We start from the raw sequence: 14,701 nt of genomic DNA, 5'->3' as shown, positions 1-14,701 counted from the left end.
TTGGAGTTTGAACAGTTTATTGTGCACAAATTAAGACTATATTGGTTATGGTATTATAAATTTCAATTTACTTCAAAGCAATGACATTATATTATTCAAAGACAATTTAGGAAGGGCTGTGGATTAAGGCCTGGTTTGCTACCACATTATATGGGATGATACCAATACTGAAAACCTTAATACTTACAAGAGCTATCTTCTCTAAGGATGCATGAAAACTCAACAAGGAAAACCACCCCCATGACTACTAGTGCTCTATTCATTCTGCATTCTCCCTCTTTATCCCAACTATCCCAGAACCCATCCGGGGCAGCTAGAAAAACACTTCTATTAAGGGTGTCCTCTTACCTTGCCTCACCCTCTACCCTGATTTCTGGGCTAATGATAAGGCTGGCACACCTGCACTGCCTCTGTGCTCTATAATCCCTGGTCTGTTACTTGACCTCTCAGAGTCTTTTCATCCATTCTACCACTGTACCAGTAGGACATCAAGGCCTTTCCACATAGCCTATGGCTGAACATTCTTTTATGGGTTATCTTTATCAATTAAAGTGTGAATTCTTTGAGAGAAGGTTGTGTCTGGCCTCTTCTATTTGTATATATGCACAATAGTGGTCAGGGCTTAATAAGTTCCTTTTGATGTCTTCATTTACTCAACAATTTCTAAGAAATGATCTTAATTAAAATGGTTGTACAAGGACAAAATCAACATTCTAATAGGAAGAGGAAGGAAGGTGTTCCTTCAGACCACAGTCTTTAAAGTATACTTGCAATTAAATAAAACAAACAAGAGACCTGAGGGTTGAATTGCTTCTATTCTGAAGGTTTGAAGAGAAGAAAGAAAAGGGATCATGAAAGGCATACATTTGTGTATAAAAAGGGAATAAAGAGGATAGAATTTGCTCTCTCATAAATGAAGTACATCAGATGAAGAGTATGTAAACATGAAGGAAGAGATAAGGGCAATAGCATCAGATGAAATCACTCTAATCTGATCACTCCCCCTAATAAGAAAGCTCCAATGGCTTCCTATTAACCCCAAGATCAAATATAAAATCCCATTCAGCATCTAAAGCTTTTCATAATCTTACACCTTTCTCACTTCCTAGTGGTCTTCCATTTTATTCTCATGAATACCTTAATCTTTTGACAGTTTTGCAAATATGACATTCTATCTCCAAACTCCCTGTCTCTGCACTGCTTCTTCCCTATTCCTGGAATGCTCTGCCCTTTGATCTCTAGTTCCTAGTTTCCCTGGCTTCTTTCAAGATTCACTTCAAATCCTACCTTCTGCAGGAGGCCTTTCCTAGTCTTCCACATTCATGCTAACTAATGCTGTCCCCCTTTCATATTAACTTCTTTTATTCTTCATACATCTTGGATATTTGTATGTTCTATTCCCCATTAGAATGTTTTCTCCTTGAAAGTAGAGATTGTTAGGGTTTTTTTGTATGCCCAAAATGACTGGCACAAAATAATAAGTGTTTAACAAATGCTTGCTGACTAATTACAAGTACCATCCTTCATCTGAAAAATATAAATAAATGTACGCTAGAAAATAAATACATAAAACACCACAAAACCAACCAACTTCAAAACACTTAAGAACTTTGGTCAATGCAAAGATCAATTATGTTTTCACAGGACCAAAGATAAAGAGTGCTATCTACCTTCTGACATAGTGGTAATGGATTAAATGTGCAAAATGAGACATTTTTGTTTTTCATGAATGCATTTTTTTCAAGAGTTTTCTTTTTACCCCCCAGTGGAGAGGAAGGAAGGAAAGAAAAAACACATAGTTAATAAATTTGTGTGTGTGTGTATAAATATTTACATTTATACTTATATTTATAACTAAAAGTTTTCCTCTCCATGGCTGGATCTTTATTTAGCAGCCCAAGGAAAAATGTACCAAGTAACAACATCAGAAAATTTTTGATTCTCACTGAAATGACAATTCAAAGCTACATACACAGCCCCAGTTCAGGCAATTTTAAGAAAGACTATCCCAAAAAACGCATCTGCTACTCGTATAGCTAATTAATTTTAATCTCTTCTTTAAGTTTGCTCTCAACCGCAAAACTAATTGAGGCCCTTTTGCCAATTTTAACTTTAAATGTCTACCTAGACCTAAACAGCCCATACAAACCTAAGATCTTAAATAAGTTCCTCTCACCCTTGGTTCATCAATCTCAAATAAAATGAGAAATATTCCAAGCCCAAATCCTTATCTCTCTCAAGCAATTTCTGGGTTTAAATATCCCAAAGTAAAAAATCTAGAAGTTAACAGATTAACATCTTGTTCCTCCCCAATCAACATCCTGAAACACTCCAAAAGAAGGGAGCTCTTTATCAGATATGTACAAAGCAGAAGGATGGGAAACCATCTAGAGAACTGTGACATTACTACTCCAATATGGATGCAGATTTGGAGATCACAGCACCCTACCCCCATCTTCATATGGCTTTAACGAATACCCTCAAATAAGACATTTAGATAAGTAATAAGCTAGCTTTCTCCTTTTCCTTTACCTAGGGCAGACACTGAATTACTACATAATCTTTCATCTGGAGAAGATTTTACAGTGAAATATAGAAAGTGAAATGAGTGAAATCAACCATGAAGATATCTCATTTTAGAATTCTTTAAATGTATAGAGAAAGCCCTCTTTCGGTAGTTCACCGAAGTGCAGAGAGCTAACTCAGGAATGAGCCCTACATCAGTAATGGGTCATCTCTTATCAGTTAAAATGTAATCAATTTCATTTTGGGGATGCTAGTTAGTGCTCTCCATGTCTAGAGCATTCTTATTCCCCACCCCAACCCCCAAAGCTAGTATTCACATGATGCCAATTTATGAGGATTCTTCAAAATCTTTGGTCTCTTTCACTTCTTCTAAATTACATTGTCCAGCAGATTTTTTTTTTTTAAACTATTCTTGCCTGTCACTATTTTGTGTTCAATTCACCAGGTATATTTTAAAAACTAAATTGATTTTATTTTGAAGGCCTTAAGAATTCTTTATATAACTTCAGTAATTCTTCATTTACAACATTTGTTGGTATATAAACTGCTATTATTTTTATGATGGTCTTTCTTGTACAAACTTATGAACACTAAAATACAAGATGAGTAAATGTTTCACAAGATTATTTCCTGAGATTTTTGGCCAAACAATAAAATCAACTTTATTATTTCCTTCTATTTGCTACTGTAAGGAAAATCTGTGAGCCAGCCTTCTATTTAATTTCAACATCATTTATAACAAAGATATCAAGACTGATACAATTTAGTTCCCCTATTAGGAGTTACGCTACTTGCTGGTCCCTGGACAAAGATATCACAATAGCAAATACAAAAGAAGAATAGCAAAGTTAATAATTCTGATAGTTTAAAAGTAGTATGGTTTTTAGCAGCAATTTCTGCTGTTCTGCTGTCATCACTACAGAAATGCAAGAAAGATATGCAACATGAAAGCTGACTTTGTTTGCCATGGCAAAAGAATTTCTAACCAGGGGGCAGTCTACTGGTAATGAGGGTCTTTCAACCTATATAAACTGATTCTCACAAAACTGACTTGGACTGTGCTCCAAGCATCTCCACTATGGCAGAATCAGGCAAAATGGGAGTTCTGCTAGAGTTCTGTCAAATACCTGACAGGATACATCTCCATGGTATAATGAGGTATGGTATCTCAGGGGACTTTACAAAAGAAAATTATATTAATACTGAAAATGTTTGCATTTGAATAATTTTATTCTGGTAAATGAAAGTCAGATAAAAGAGCACAGCCATTTTAAAAGCAGTTAAAATCTAATGTACACGTAAATGTATACATAGTATTAGAAAAAATGGTAGCTTAATGATTTGTCTTTAAATAATTCACCAGAGGATTGCTTTAAATAGCAGCCTTTTAGAACTTATTTATTTGCAGAAAGATACTCCCATGAAGATAATCTGTTTAAGGTGAAATTAATCTACACCTTTTCCCTTTAATTCCAGCTTTCCAGTTTTAGAAACTATTTAAGAAGGCACAGGAAAACCCTGAGGAACGATTTACACTAAGCAAGTGCGTGATTTATAAATCAAAATATCTATCTATTTACATATAGGGGAAGACATATTTCAAATACTCCACCAATTATCTACACAGAACTTCTACTTCCTAGTGGTTAGAACCACTGATGGAACTAAATTATATATCACATAGGTATATAATCAGAGCAAAACCAGATAAAGACAAACTAGAACTGCCTGATTGATTCCCCTTTTCCAGTCTAGGGGTATTTCTGCATAAAAAATAATTTATTCCAAATTACATATCCATTCACTGCAGAGCTCTTTGTAATTTTTTTTGTTTTTGTTTTTTATCTTATGAATCTAATGAAATTGCCTTCTTTTAGATTACCAACAATCTTATAACTATTAAATATAGTATTTTCTCATTTTTCATTTTACCAGATTTTTCTGCAACTTATAACACTGTTGCTATCCTTCCCCTTTCCTCTCTGGCTTTTTTTCATTTTTCCCCCAATGGTTCTCATTTTACCTCTCTGACCATTCCTTCCCAGTGTCCTTTTATAAAACTTAACTCAAGAATTCAATTGTACAAATATTTATTGAGTGCCAAATATTGTGTGAAGTCCAGAGGATACAAAAACAAAACAGTCCCTACCCTTCTGACGTATATATTCTACTGGGGGAAACAACATGTGGTACACAGGTAAGAAAACAAAACAAAACAAAAAAATACATACGTGTGTGTGTGTGTGTGTGTGTCTGTAAAATAGATACAAAGGAATGTTAAAAAGGAGAGCGCTAATAAGTGGCAAGATCAAGTAAAGCTTCCTGAAGGAAGTACCACTACAGCAACTCCTTGACAAGAATTAAGGTTTCTAAAAGGCAGAAGTGAAGGAGGTCATTTAAAGACTAGGGGGGAAACTTGTACAATGACATAGAGAGGAGAAAAATTGAACATTATTTGCATAGAAACAAAAAGGCCTGCTTGATTAGAATGTAGGGTGTGTGACTAGTCTGAAATCAGTTTAGAAAAATAGATCAAATTATAAAGGATCAAGTTTCAAAACAAGGGATCTATTATCTTAGGGACCACAGGAGCCATTGAAGCTTCTTGAAAAAGGGAATGATGTGATCAGACCTGTGCTTCCCTTCTTACTGGGCTTTGATAAATGTGGCACCAAATCAAATATTCTATTGCAAGAGCATAGAAAAGATCAAAAGGCACAATCTTGTATCCTTAAGCAACTTACAATTTAGTGCAAGAGTTGAGGCAGAAAACATAAATCAGAACACGGAGAAAACATGCACAGAGAAAACAAAGTTTAAGGTATGAAAGCCATACAACTACGGATTCAGGGAACTGCTGAGAGTAATTCTAACCGTGTTGGTTAATAGTCACTTGTAGACAGTGAGTTCCTTGAGGATAGGAGACTCTTTTGCCTATCTTTGTCACTGGGCTTAGCACTGTGCCTATCATATAGGAGATATAATTTAATAGCTGCTTGTTGACGTGTTGATTTAGTTAAGGATTTCCTTTTTTTTTTTTTTTTTTTTTTTTTGCTGAGGCAATTGGGGTTAAATGACTTGCCCAGGGTGACACAGCTAGGAAGTGTGAAGTGTCTGAGGTCAGATTTGAACTCAGATCTTCCTGAATTCAGGGCTGGTGCTCTATCCACTGCACCACCTAGCTGCCCCTAGTTAAGAATTTCTTTAAGAGATAAGTCAATCAAAAATTTGAAGGAAGGTACAAGATAGTACACATGAAACATGGCACTCAACAATTTAATGCACAATTCTAAGACACTATGAGGCACAGCTGAGACAGAAAACATTCTACTCATATGCCATCATTAATGAAGCTGTTCCAATTTTAAGGCTACTCTGCCCAGATTCATTTCCTATGATTAGTAAACTCAGACTACCTCTCTCTCTTCCAATCTGTGAAAAATGAACTGCTGACTGCCTAAGAGTAAGAAATCTCTGATTTCTCATTCTCTCATCACCAAACACCTTAGATATGTGCCTTTCGTTTACTAACAGTTACTAACTGTCATCTACCGTTTCAAAAAACCTGTGCCACAATATTTTGGAGATGAATTACTCCAAAGCTTATATAAATGATGAGGAAAAACCCCGACACTTCTATATATATGACATCAGTCCACAATTTTTTATAAGTTGTCTTAAAGTTTGACTTAACACTATTTCAGGCTTAGGTAATATTTTAAAAAGGTATTTTTAATGGTTTGAGTTTTGAAATCTCAGAGAACTTGTATGATGTAAATTTCTCATGCAACAACATCCTGGTGCAGAGAATGAGTCAATGAGTATCTAATGGTGACAGAAAGATAGTAAAAATATTACTAGACACTAATTTTATTTCTACAGGATGACCTCAGCAACTGTTCATTAAAGGAATATATGTGCTCAGACTGATGTAGTTTAGCCTGATTCATGGATGCCCCATAAGGACCACTGTGGTTCTTTGTCTCTCTACTAGACCACAACACTATTCACTCTTCATTAAATAATAGGTTTGCTCTTCTTCCATGGAAAACAATTTGACTCCTGCTACCTTCATTAAAGCTTTTAAATTCCACTACCACTATATATGCTAGATATGACTGCCACTTCTGCTATTAACTCTAGTGTTTGTCATTCTCTTTCTTCTATACCACTTCTTGTCACTTCTTAGTTTTGGGAATAGTGCTCATATTTTAAGAGCCTATGTCACTAGGTAAAGATTGTCCACATCATTCCGACCAATATAGCATCCTTAAATGTAGATTTTCAGGTTCTGTCAAATATAATCCTAACTTTCGGTTGGTTGGCAACTGCTTTACATTCACAAACAAATATAACTGGTGATTTCACTGTGACATTTAGTGTGCCATTTTCCAGGATAACTTGGCTTGAAAAACTTGGCTAAGTACATGTAACCTTTCTGTTCCAGAAGCACTTTAATCTTCCTTCTTTCCTTCCTCTCTTCCTCCCTTCCTTCTCAGCAAAGGACCTAATACCTCAAACTTTACTAAGAAAATAAAGGTCTTTCACCTTGAATCTCTCCTCTTTTCCCCTGCTATTCCAGGACCCCATACCTCACATTATCATCTCCTTGAAGTTCTGTATAATTCTGGTTCTAACATATCTGGCACACTATTTAGAAAACAGATGGAGGAAGATCCATCAGGTAAGGCTATCAGATGGTTCAGCGAAGACAACCGGGACTTTAAGCATGACAATTAAGTGTTTGCTGACAAATTACTTTCTGTGTGATTCCAGGGGTTCCCTATGCTGCTCTCCAGTAAAAAGAGAACAAACTTCTTAACAGGACATTTACTATTTTCCACTTGTGGCTATGGAGAAAGGAGAGGAATTCACAAGTATGCCTATTGCCTTATTTTTTTTAAGAGTGACAAAGATGCAATAAGCTCCTTTCATATGATCTCAATTTACCCACTTCCATCAGACACCACTGATAAACTTTCTAGAGATCAGTGTGGCTAAAAGATTATTATTAATATGGCATCAATAAATATAGTAGAGGATAGAAAGCTTTAACTATTTTAATACTTTAACCTATAATCATGATTTAGTGGGGCTTCAAAAGGTAATTGAATAAGACAGCTGAATGTGTTAAGAATAATGGGTAAGGCCCAATCTCCTGATACTCAATCTAATCATCATACTCTATTACCTACTTCATTTTCTGTGAATTCAGCACTTCTCAAGTGCTCACTGTCCATTTTTTAGAGAATTATAAGTGAAATAAACAATGCAGTCTCTCAGTAGGGAAAAAATTAACATGGTAAGTTTCTGAGAAAGAATGTCAAGGTGTTCTTTCTATTTCAGGTTATAATTTATCATCAAGTCACCTTTCTGCCCAGAATCTTTCACTAGCCCCAAGGAGCCTAAGGACTTAAGTTCAACTCTTCTGCCTGACACAGAAGACAATTTACAAAATGGTGTCAACCTGCATTATTTCAGGTCACTGTCTTCTGAGCCAGGCTGAATGAGTATACCATTTCATGAAGATACTCTAGGCTTTCCTGTATCACAATGTCTAACAACACTGTTCCTTATGCTGAAAAGGTCATCTCTCCTCTACTGACTGAATTCCTATCTATCTAATCAACTTCCATTTCTGTCCTTGAAGACTTCCATGATTGTTTTAACAGTAAAGATATTTTCCCTAATGGGCCTAAATATCATTTTATTTTACACCTCTAAGGTGCTACTCATGTATTTCTATATATCAGAGATTATGTTTCTCTCTCTCTCTCTTATAACTTTAAGAAGCACTAGGTATTATGAGAAAAGGCATAATCTCAAATACATTTTGTATTTGCCTCAGGGTATATATAGCACAGTGCTCTGTAGAAAGTATGCATTTTAAAAAAACTTTGCTTAACTGAACTGAACATAAATATTTACTAAATGATCACCTACTGCTTCAGGATACAAGTGTAACCTATCATCAAATTTCTGTTCTGTTTCAGTTCTTTCCAGTATTTTCTTGTTTTTCCAATACTGAGTTATAGTTCTATATATTAGTTCTCCCTAATGCTGCCAGTCTTAGGTCTTGCTACCTGAACATACTTATTTATAAACTTATTTGGGTATCTTATAATGGAAAAGACCTTTTACCAACTTGCATTTATTAAGAATTATAAAATTGTTAGACAATGAGATGAACCAAATCAGTTCCAATAAAGCAGTAATGAATTGAACCATCTACACCCAGCGAAAGAACTCTGGGAAATGAGTATGAACCACTACATAGAATTCCCAATCTCTCCATTTTTGTCCACCTGCATTTTTTTATTTCCTTCACAGGCTAATTGTACACTATTTCAAAGTCAGATTCTTTTTGTACAGTAAAGTAACTGTATGGACATGTATGCATATATCTAACATATATACTTTAACATACTTAACATGCATTGGTCAACCTGTCATCTGGAGGAGGGGGTAGGGGAGAAGGAGGGGAAAAATTGGAACAAAAGGTTTTGCAATTGTCAACGCTGAAAAACTACCCATGCATAAAAAAATTTTTTTTTAAAAAGACTTAAAGATTACATAATATATATAATTAAAATCATGACATTTTGCAAAAAAAAAAAAAAAATATATATATATATATATATATATATATAAAATAGTTAGAATTCATCAATTGTATTATAAAAGAAGCAGATTCATTTAAAAAGTTTTAGGACTTTGAAAATATTTCTAAGTTCTTAAATTAGTTAAGATTGACAAATCTGATTCATCCATATTTCCATGTTTACCAGAAATATTTTCTTTATAAGCTATCAATGATATTTATTTTTATTAGCTTGTAAGCCTTTATGGGAAGGGGCTGTCTTTTGCCCCTTTTTGTATCCCCAGTGCTTAAAACTGTACCTAGCACATAGAAGGAGCTTAATATATGTTTATTGATTTTTGGACTGCAAAATCTTAAGGAATCTCTCGGGTTCTGATCTATCTATTAATAACAAACAAGAAAAAAATTCCTAGGATAACTTGAAAATAACTTGAAATAACTTGAAAAAGATAACTGTGTTATCTGATACTTTGGGGGGGAAAAAGAGTAAAATTTCCAAATAATTGATTACTATTCTCCATTACTAGTCTCCATTGGCTACATGTTTTGCTATTTCTATTAGCTAGTCCTCTTTCTATATAATACCATTCAAGATACATCATTTCTTAAAATATTAGTTCATTTGATCATTACAAACAACTGTGCAAAGAAGATATTATCATCCCCACTTTATATCTGAGGAAATTGAAGAAATCAAAGGTTAAGTGATTTTGCCCAGGTCACATGGCTAATAAGCATTGGAGGTCAAATTTGAACTCAGGTCTTTCTTACTGCAGACTCTGTGCTCTATCCAAATGTACTGTCTAGGGGTAAAAAAAAAAAAAATCCTACAAAACCAACTTTTCCCTAGATATCCTTCAAATAAAGTTAAAAATAGTTACTTTCTTTTCAAAAGATTACACTTACTATGCGGAGGTCTTCAATGCGTTTTTCGAGACGAATTGGCAGACCTTCTGGGAGGGCAGGTACCACCTTGGGTAAAAGAACCTGAGAGGTGTGGGCTGGCTGGGAAGTGTTTCCATTCTCTCCTCCTGATTCAGACACTGGACTACCATTGGATGTAGCATCCAGTAGCCGATCAAAGTCTAAATCACCAAGCATCTCTAGGGCATTTTCAGCCTCCTGAAGTAGTTCATGTTCATTTGTGCTACCAAAAATGGAAAGGACTGGGTCAGCACTATTAAGATTTAAGTCTGAGACTTCATTTCCCATTGCTGTAGCTGCAGATGAAGGAGATTTACTGAGAGTGGTAGTCAGCATAGTAACTGGAGCTTTGGAATTAGACTCTTTCTTTTTTAATGCTTCTTTCTCTTTCTGAAATTTTCTTATCATGGCATCTAAAGAAAGGGGATCTTTGTAGAATTTCTTCTTCTTCTTTTCAGACTTATGTGAATTTAAAGCCACAACTCTGTGGAAAAAGAAAAGTTATATGTATTTTTGAAAGCTGAAATATTTTACAATGAATATGTAGATACTTAGTAAAATTTTAAAATAACTATATACCTTAAATTTTTTTTTATATCAAATTATGCTTTCTTATCAATCTCCTTCTTCCTTTTCAACAAGAAACAGACACCAATGCTAAGTAACTGTCTGACTATTAAATCCAAAGAACAGAAAGAAAAGATTAACAGAAACAAACCCAACTAAGGACAACTTAAGTTGATGAAAATCAACTAAAATTATGAAGCATACTTCGTATTACTAGAAAGCACTCTCTTTAGAAAGTGAATACATGTAAGGTAGTATACCTGTAAATCAGCAAATCAAAATCTAGGTCACTTAAAAAAAAAAAAAAAAAACAGGGAGAGAGACAGAGCAAACATTTGATACTATTCAAAAACATGTTCTGTTTAGCTTGTACTTCCAAAATACAGGAAGAAAAAGAATCTAAATTTTAAAACTCTTAATTTGGTGTTTCTTGATCCATTATTTGTGTTCTAAGAGCTTTAAATCACCACCCCCAATTTCAGATTCTTGTTTACCTTTGATTTCTACTTAAGTATATAAAAAAAAATAAAGATCAAGGATATCAGGCAAATATGTATAATTTTCAAAAGCAAAATTTTCCTATAGTTACTACTGAATAAGATATGCCTCATATAAAAATAATGATAAGTATTTAAAAATATAAAGTACTATACAAAAGAATCAATTATATTGTTATGTACCCAAATTTTGGAAAAGTCAATCAATCCATCAAATCAAACAAGCATTTATTAAGTACTTAACTACACAGTAGGCACTGTGTAGGCACAGAGGATATAATATAAAATAAAATAAAAAATCCTCTCTGAAGAGGCTAATGGGAAAGACAAACTATAAATGAATAGATACATACAAGATTTACACAGAGTAGGAAGACAATAACCTTAAGAGAGGAAGGTTCAAGTGACTGGGAGTAGGGAGCATGATAAAAGGGGTTGGAAAGATTTCCTGCAGAAGGAAGCATTTAAAGTGAGTCTTGACCATGGGGAGGTCAAGAGGCAGAAGTAAGGAGGAAGAGTATTAAAGGTATCAGGAAAAGTCTACGTAAAGATATGGAGATAAGAGGAAGAAGTATCACATTTAAGGAAGAATAAGTAGACAGGGTTCTGTAGCAGGAAGGGGAAGAGCATGTCAAGCAAAACAGTATTTATCAGGAGTTGATATGTGGAGTTAGTATGAGAGACAAATCAAGGATAACTCCAAAATTATGAACTTAGGCACTAGGGAAGACAGTAGTATCCTTGCAGTATCAAGGAAGGGCAAATGAGGGGACAAGTTTGGGAGGAAACATGAGTTCTACTTAAAGACTTACTGAGTTTGAGATGTTTACAGGACATCCAGTTCAAATTTTTTCAAAAGGTATTTGGAAATACAGGACTAGAACTTAATAGAAAGACTAGAATTGGATATAAAGATCTAGATATCATCTGATACACATGAAAACTAATCCTGTGGAGTCAAAGAGATCACCAAATAAGATAAAAGGAAAAGAGAAGAGGGTCTAGAATAAAGCCTTGAAAACTATCCACAGCGAGATGATATGATTGATCTAAATGGAATCTTAGTGTTACAAAAATCTACAAAAGAGAAATTATCTAGAATTGACTTGGGTATTTACAATATGATCAATCATTTAAGTTAGCATGAATAATTCCACACATCTCTGACCTCAATTAGAATCAATTCAGAGAAAAGGGTAGGTATGTTTTTCTTATTCCCATCTGGAAAAAAATTAATTTTTCAACCAGCATAACAGAATAGTAATGATTTGCCTTTTTCAGATTAATATGAGACTGCTTTCTTCTGGTCTTTCCATTAACTGTGAGTGTCCAGTATCTTAGTACCTCTCTTATTCTGCATCTTTACATTTGCATTTGATAAGATCATTTCTAGACAGATGATTCTCAGACTTATTTATCCAGCCCTAATCTCTTTTCCAACATCCAGTCTCATATTAACAACTGTCTATTGGACAGTTCAAACTCAATATGTCTAACTCCTTATCTTTCTTTCCTAGCTCTAGATTCCCTATTATTATCAAGAACACCAACATCCTCCTAATTATGCTGGTCTGTACCCATTGTGCTATCATTGACTCTCTTAACAGAATTTACCAGATATATCTTCCTTCTAGTGGATTACAAGGATTCCCTATTCTCTCCAAGATCAAACATAAAATCTTCCATTTGGCTAACAACATGGTTCTTTCCTACTTTTCCAGTCTTCTTACACTTTAACTTCCTCCATATACTGATCCAATGACATAACTTACTTATTCTTCCCTAAATTCAATCTCCCAACTCTGTGCTTTTCACTGGCTGTCCCTCAATTCTAGAATGTCCTTTCTTCTCATGTCTGACTTCTGCTTTCAAGATTCAACAAAAATCTCAGCATATACAAATGATATTTCATAGTCTCTCCCACCCTCTTCTTCATCCATTCAACTAGCCACTATTATCCCTCTGAGACATATTTCCATTTACACTGTCTAATCTTGTATGTACAAAGTTGTTGGTATGCTGCTTTCCACACTAAAATGCTAATTCCTCGAAGGCAGTAATGATATATTTTCCCCTTTCACATTATCTCTAGTGCTTAGCATAGTGACTGGCTAAAATCAAGAAATCCTTGTTAACTAACCAATTGATCTGTCTTCACATATAAGAAGAATACATATGAACAGAATCATATAATTTTATCTTCTAACTAGAGAAAAAGCAGGATAGATAATGTACAGATATGTATGCCAAATTTGAACTGTACATTTTTATTTACTCAATAGCATATTAAAAAAAAAAAAATAGGCCAAGAGGAAAAAAACTAAGCAAACAGTTGCCTCCTTTCAATAGAAGAATTAGGTACCATGAGATACAAAGGCAAACCTAGACACTACATTGGTTTTATTTATTTATTTATTTTTAGCTTGAAGGGGATAGGGAGAGAGAGGGTAGCAGGAGAATGATATAGGAAGGCTCACTGGAGTAGAGACGGTTGGTGAGAGGAAGTAGTAAATAGAAATTATCAGGATGTCAAATCAAAACTTTCTACTTAATTAAAATCTAAACAACAAAAAACAAAAATAAAATAAAGAATTTTCTCTTAAGGATTTCTGTCACAATTTCAGTAGAGTTTTAGGCCATTATAAGGATATATGGAGTAAAGCTAAAATGCATGTAAGAAGAAATACCACAAACTCTCTCCAAAAACAACTCTTCCCATTAAATATAGAAAATACACCAGAGAGGTTTGTTGAACTCTAGTACCACAGGAAAGTACCATATAAAACATCCCAAGGGCCAGGGACTGAAAGACCTAGAGTGAACATGAATACCAGATGGAGTTCCAGAGTCATACCTGATTTTATGAAGGTACAATAGGTGCCAAATGGCAACTGTTCAATCCATCATGTAGTTTGACATTATGGATCCAGAATGGATTGAGGAAGGCACCTTTGTCTAGGGATGGTACTCTGGAATAATGAATAGCCACAGGCCCTAACCAGTGTACTAAGCAATAAACAAGTTCAGAAGCAAGCAGCAACTATGTGGTTCAGACCCTTCCAAAGCTTACAAAAGAAAAAACAGGGCTAGAATACCAAAACAAAGGGAAAACTACAAAGCAATTTCATGATGAAAGAACAGAGCTTTTTTTCCAGTTGGCTAATGGTGGCTGAATCCATCAGCATCGACTGTTGGCTTAGACCAAAAACCATGTCAGAAGCTTGCAGAGCTCTACTTAGTAGAACGGTGATTGGATTTTGCCCTGGATCAGACTACTCTGGGAGCACTGAAAAGCTTGTAAGTGCCCAGCTTGAGCGACTCCTAAAAGCCTAGCATATAATAGTCAATGCCCCCAAAAAGCAGCCGCAGGATCAGACCATACCTTCTCTCTAGTACTATTACTGTGCAAAGGTTCGCCCTAACACAAAGTTCAAAGTCAGAAAGTAGACTGGAAGAACGAACAAACAAAAAAAGAATCTCATCATAAAAACATACAATTTTCTTTCAAAACTTTTAAGAAATAACCTCAGAAAAGCAGAACGACTCCAAAATATCTATAAGCAAAACCTCAAAGAAAAACACAACT

General features: G+C 34.7%; 1 protein-coding gene across 4 annotated transcripts in view; it reads right to left on the bottom strand.

Annotated features, from left to right (window-relative positions):
- Nucleotides 1-14,701, bottom strand: part of UBN2 (ubinuclein 2) — a 103,856-nt gene that overhangs the window by 47,014 nt on the left and 42,141 nt on the right. For all 4 annotated transcript variants that reach the window (XR_004229703.1, XM_031939158.1, XM_031939159.1 and 1 more), the window contains exon 6: nt 10,034-10,535. Coding sequence is in view for 3 of the 4 variants with exons in the window: in XM_031939158.1 (XP_031795018.1) it covers nt 10,034-10,535 (502 nt within the window). In the remaining variant the exon portion in view is untranslated. The remainder of the gene's footprint in view (nt 1-10,033; nt 10,536-14,701) is intronic.

Source organism: Sarcophilus harrisii, chromosome 5 (assembly GCF_902635505.1).
Source record: "Sarcophilus harrisii chromosome 5, mSarHar1.11, whole genome shotgun sequence".
In the NCBI taxonomy this organism is placed as follows: domain Eukaryota; kingdom Metazoa; phylum Chordata; class Mammalia; order Dasyuromorphia; family Dasyuridae; genus Sarcophilus; species Sarcophilus harrisii.
Note: the sequence above shows the minus strand (reverse complement) of the source record. Positions and strands in the feature narration are given on the sequence as shown.